The sequence below is a fragment of the Mizuhopecten yessoensis genome, unplaced genomic scaffold, assembly GCF_002113885.1.
Source record: "Mizuhopecten yessoensis strain PY_sf001 unplaced genomic scaffold, ASM211388v2 scaffold11101, whole genome shotgun sequence".
NCBI classification, from domain to species: Eukaryota; Metazoa; Mollusca; class Bivalvia; order Pectinida; family Pectinidae; genus Mizuhopecten; species Mizuhopecten yessoensis.
Window position 1 is genome coordinate 1,961,650 of NW_018408880.1, and position 4,698 is coordinate 1,966,347.

At 34.7% G+C, this 4,698-nt stretch overlaps 2 protein-coding genes across 5 annotated transcripts in view; one reads left to right on the forward strand and one right to left on the reverse strand.

Annotated features, from left to right (window-relative positions):
• LOC110465814 overlaps positions 1–4,458 on the forward strand; it is a 113,930-nt gene extending 109,472 nt beyond the window's left edge. For all 4 annotated transcript variants that reach the window (XM_021521913.1, XM_021521912.1, XM_021521914.1 and 1 more), the window contains 5 exons: positions 501–593; positions 1,474–1,559; positions 2,396–2,465; positions 3,098–3,211; positions 3,583–4,458. In XM_021521913.1, the coding sequence (XP_021377588.1) occupies positions 501–593; positions 1,474–1,559; positions 2,396–2,465; positions 3,098–3,211; positions 3,583–3,714 (495 nt within the window). In that variant the 3' untranslated portion in view covers positions 3,715–4,458. The remainder of the gene's footprint in view (positions 1–500; positions 594–1,473; positions 1,560–2,395; positions 2,466–3,097; positions 3,212–3,582) is intronic.
• Positions 1–4,698, reverse strand: part of LOC110465815 (probable peptidyl-tRNA hydrolase 2) — a 32,498-nt gene that overhangs the window by 9,004 nt on the left and 18,796 nt on the right. The gene's annotated exons all lie outside the window — the stretch shown is intronic.

Consider the following 4,698-nt stretch of genomic DNA (forward strand, 5'->3'; position numbering starts at 1 on the left):
ATTTTCAGCAGAAAATTGCTCAAACTTAGTCAGAATCATCTTGGGTAAATGAGAGTTTTACTTTGTAAAATTAGGATTCCTGCCCCATCCCCAGGGGCTAGAGCGGGGCCCCAAAGGGAACATTTACCAATATTTTCAAATTCTTATCCATTGATGACATGACAAGTATTGTATTTCACTTAGTTTACATGCTGATTTCCACATCACATCTAAACAATAAAATAAAGCTACCAGTATCTATGATATAACTCAGGTGACCGCTAAGGCCCTTGGGCCTCTTGTCAATGTTTTCCATTTGGACATTTTCATTGTAACATGGTAAACACGTACATGGGTTAATATGAGAAAGTAAGTTTGAGGACAATATCCATGCTTTAGCATGAGAATTGTTTCAGGAATACAGCCTTCAGTTTCGCAAGATAACTTGCTAAATATCATTCAAAATAAATTGAAATTAAACAAATTTTAAATCAGATTTGACATTTTGCTGTTTGTTTCAGGATGTTGAGATGAATGTGGACGAGCTGGAAGGCTCCCTCCAGATCATCAATAATAATCTCCTTTCAACAAAGGAGTTTGAATACTTATTTCATGTAAGTACAAGTATTGTATGACTGGCTTTAAGTACAAGTATTGTATGACTGGCTGTAAATACAAGTATTGTATGACTGGCTATAAATACAAGTATTGTATGACTGGCTGTAAATACAAGTATTGAATGACTGGCTGTAAGTACAAGTATTGTATGACTGGCTGTAAATACAAGTATTGTATGACTGGCTGTAAATACAAGTATTGTATGACTGGCTGTAAATACAAGTATTGTATGACTGGCTGTAAGTACAAGTATTGTATGACTTGCTGTTAGTACAAGTATTGTATGACTGGCTGTAAGTACAAGTATTGTATGACTGGCTCTTGTGTTTCACAAATTTTAGTAATGCAGTTGATTTCTATGTTTTTTCTTGTTTCTGGCCTTTTCTGGCACACACCATTTCTAACAAATATATCCCTTTCGAACTTAAACCACGAAAATTCATTAATAACAAAGTTTCAAGAAAAGTTGAGTCGAAAAAAAGCCTGTAGACAAAAATTGGATTTTGAGGCAAACAAAATGTTTTGCTTCGCAATGTATGGAAAAATGTCATTATAAAAGATACAGTAAAACCTTGTTATACTGCCACTTTTTGTCGCAAACAATTTTGGTGCTTTAAAGGGGTTTGGAGATTAATTGAGAGAAACACAAGTGATTCTTAAGAAAAATAGAAAAGGGGGCATTGAAATTAATAATAATAATGTTGGTGGTTAAAGTGAGGGCTAAAATGACATGTGGGACAGTATTTCCAGGCATGACTGTAGTTCATAATAAGTAATGCTGAATTAGAAAAATGTTGTCAGAAAAAAATATGATTGAAATGAAAACGATTAAATGTATCATTATAAATATTAAATTTTCACTTTTTTTCTCACCAGGTGCTCAATTTACCTGGTAGGAGAAAATTAAATTTTCAGTTGTTCAGTATCGTAGCGGCATTATCAGAAAAAGTCACACAGATGGAGTAAGTGAAAATTTAATTTTACAAAGATCAGTCCGATGTATTATTGGTGAAAATAAAACATATTGGATATATTAGACTAGAAAAATGATACCTTAAATGACTCTATGAAAAAGATCAACAATTGTCACTCTCAGTCCCAATATTTCGGCAAGAAGAACGTAACTTGAATCCATCGTTGACTTCCACTCTTGAAGAATGGCAGGAGGCCGAAATATTGGGATGGAGAGTGACAAATGTTTTATCAATATATTTCAGATTATATTCAAATATTTAGAAATCAAAATATTAACTATCTGTCCTAATATTTTATTTAGGTTGGTAAGTATGGAATGAAGAAAGGTTCATACAACACAACCAGTAAGTGTTTATGTGTGACGTTTCCATGACTAGTTCGATATGTACTCAGTGGATCATCTCTCTGATGAAGGTTACAGAGTATGTACCTAACTAGTCATTGAAACACCACGCATAGATACTTGATTGTGCTATATGTGTTATATGATGGGAAATTTTAATTTTAGTCTTAATCAATTGATCTTGCACAGAAATTTGTTTTTGAAACTTTGCAAAACTATCTTTTGTCAAAAATACTAAATAAATGAAAACAATAATATGCCTTCCAGGTGTGTCCTAATATCTATTCACCAGAGGATGTAATATGCCATTAACTCTCCTTCGGAATTTTTCAAGAAAAAAAATCACAAAAATATTAACTGATAACCACATGCGATATTGTTTATATCTTGTAACATTTTTATCAGCACGTTGACTAGTTAAAGGCATACTTTATACAACAATGTTTTATTATTGTTTATTATTCTCTCCTCCATCTGCAGCCCCGTGGTCCGGAAGCTGATCAACAAGATGGACTATCATGCTCTGGATCATAAGATGAACAGGTCAAAGGTCAGTCCATTTACAGAAGTATATCTGTTTATTTTAAACTTCTTAATGTGATCTTGCCAAACATGAGAGCTTTTAAACAAGTCTTTCTGGACCATATACATATCCTTGTAGTAATGGCTATGATGTGTATTATTATATGTATTAGAACCTAAACATTTTATCATAAATGAATAAATATTACCCCCTCCCCCCTCTGCTCAATAACTTCCGAGTTCTGTTTGCCAATTAACTCTTTCACCTCTGAAGACACATTTGAACTCTTCCAATTTCAGGAGTGAATGAATTAAAACATTATGGAAGATTGGTCTCTACACAATTAATCACCCGAGCCAATAACAATCAAACTCCATACACTATTTCCTTACCAAAATTGATTGTTTGAAATTTTCTTTTCAAGTTCAAAGATCCAAGTCAAGTTCAATATTAATATAAATAGATGACCACAAATATTCCTGTGTCAAAAATGGAACCATGTCATCTCTCAACTTCAGCACTGTTCAGAGGGGTTGGAGTGTTAGGCTATACCAGATTCTGAAGATTAATTACTGTTAAATGTTAACACTACGAAGTAAATGGTATCCAATGACTATATCTTTGTTATGTAATATTGACAAGAGTCTGTTCTGCTGTAGGATTTGTTTGCACTGATCTGCGACGGAGAACCCACGCCTAGAGGAAACGCAACAGCATCAAACTTGGCAGTGGAACTGACAGCCGGAGGACTGACACCAGAGCATATTAAAGTTGTAAGTAAACCGAGTCGGTAATAAGTTTAACCTTGCATGAATAAATTATATAAATCCCTATTGTTGGAGCCTGACGGAAGAGTGGAGTGCTTAATGTGGAAGGAAACCAGAGTTCTTGGAGAAAACTCACTTGGTCAGACCCCATACCATACCTTTTCACAAGAAAGAAGTTCTGATCGGGGCATCAAACCTCTTGTTGAAAGGCGAGGGCCCTATCTACTCTGCCATCCAACCACCTAATCAGTTATCACAAAAAATAATACTGAAAGTGTTGGACTTATCAATCATAATGCCAGTATTAAAGTTCATTTTTTTCTTTTTGTAATAAACAACATGTACATACTTATTCATCTCTTTATTTGTCTTAACAGGTACTGAGCAAGTTTAACCGGGAGGGAAGTGGCTACATAGATTTCATGGACTTTGTCATGTACATCCCACTGTTTATAGAAATACACCAACGTATCGTACAGAACCCGCTCGATGTCAAATTTACGTTCTGATGAGTGTTAAAGTGCCATCTGTGGGAAATTACAGCACAACGAAGCAACATCCTGGAGTTAGTCATTAGGCTGATATGTGTCTGCTGTTGAACACCTTATATTTCTGTGATATTTTGCTGAACCTTAAAATGTTTTGGATAGTTTTCAGTAAAAACAAGTGTAACATTGTACCAAGTATTTGACCTCAGAGACCCTAAGTCCTTATTAATTAAGAGAAATGATATGTTTCTCATATAACATGACTTTTACTGAGTGTCGAAACACCATCAAATACAGTTAATTATTTACGCATACGTAGTAGTAGTAATTTAAATTAAAAAGGTAGAAATGTATCCCTGCACCCTCACTAAAATATCTACTGTTCACATCTCAAGCACAATAATTACTTTAGCATACAACATAGCCATGGTCAGCTGAATCAATGGCAGTCAGAAAATGCTATGAACGCCATTGTCCTTTTGTTGAGGTCATATAACTATGACTGCCATTTTAAAGTTGGATACCACTGAAGGTCATAGTTAGATAGTATATACAATGTATATAAGTTGTTCTATTTATTTAAGAACCACACAAAAGTAACTGTGCCGGCCGTCAATCAACTTTACAACTTAAACCCTGCCATCGTATCTGAGCATTGTCTTAAAGCTAACGGTTATGATGCATGTCAGGCGTGTAGCTACCATGTAAGCCAATAAGCCTGGGCTTGCACATGATTTTGACAAGTATAGGTTTTCATGACATTATTTTTTCTTGCTGATACTATAAAGTGGAGTTTAAGTTTTGAATATATAGTATACATATGTAATTCCTCAGATATGATACAGTGTTAATAGTTAGTACAAAAATGTATGAAGTTTAGAAATGTCCATTGCATTAATGGACAGTTCCAGGCGGAACTAAACAGCTCGATTGAGTAAATTGAGAAACTCACGCCTGGCGCAAACGACTCCGAGTATGGCACAGTGGACACAGACAATCAATGTG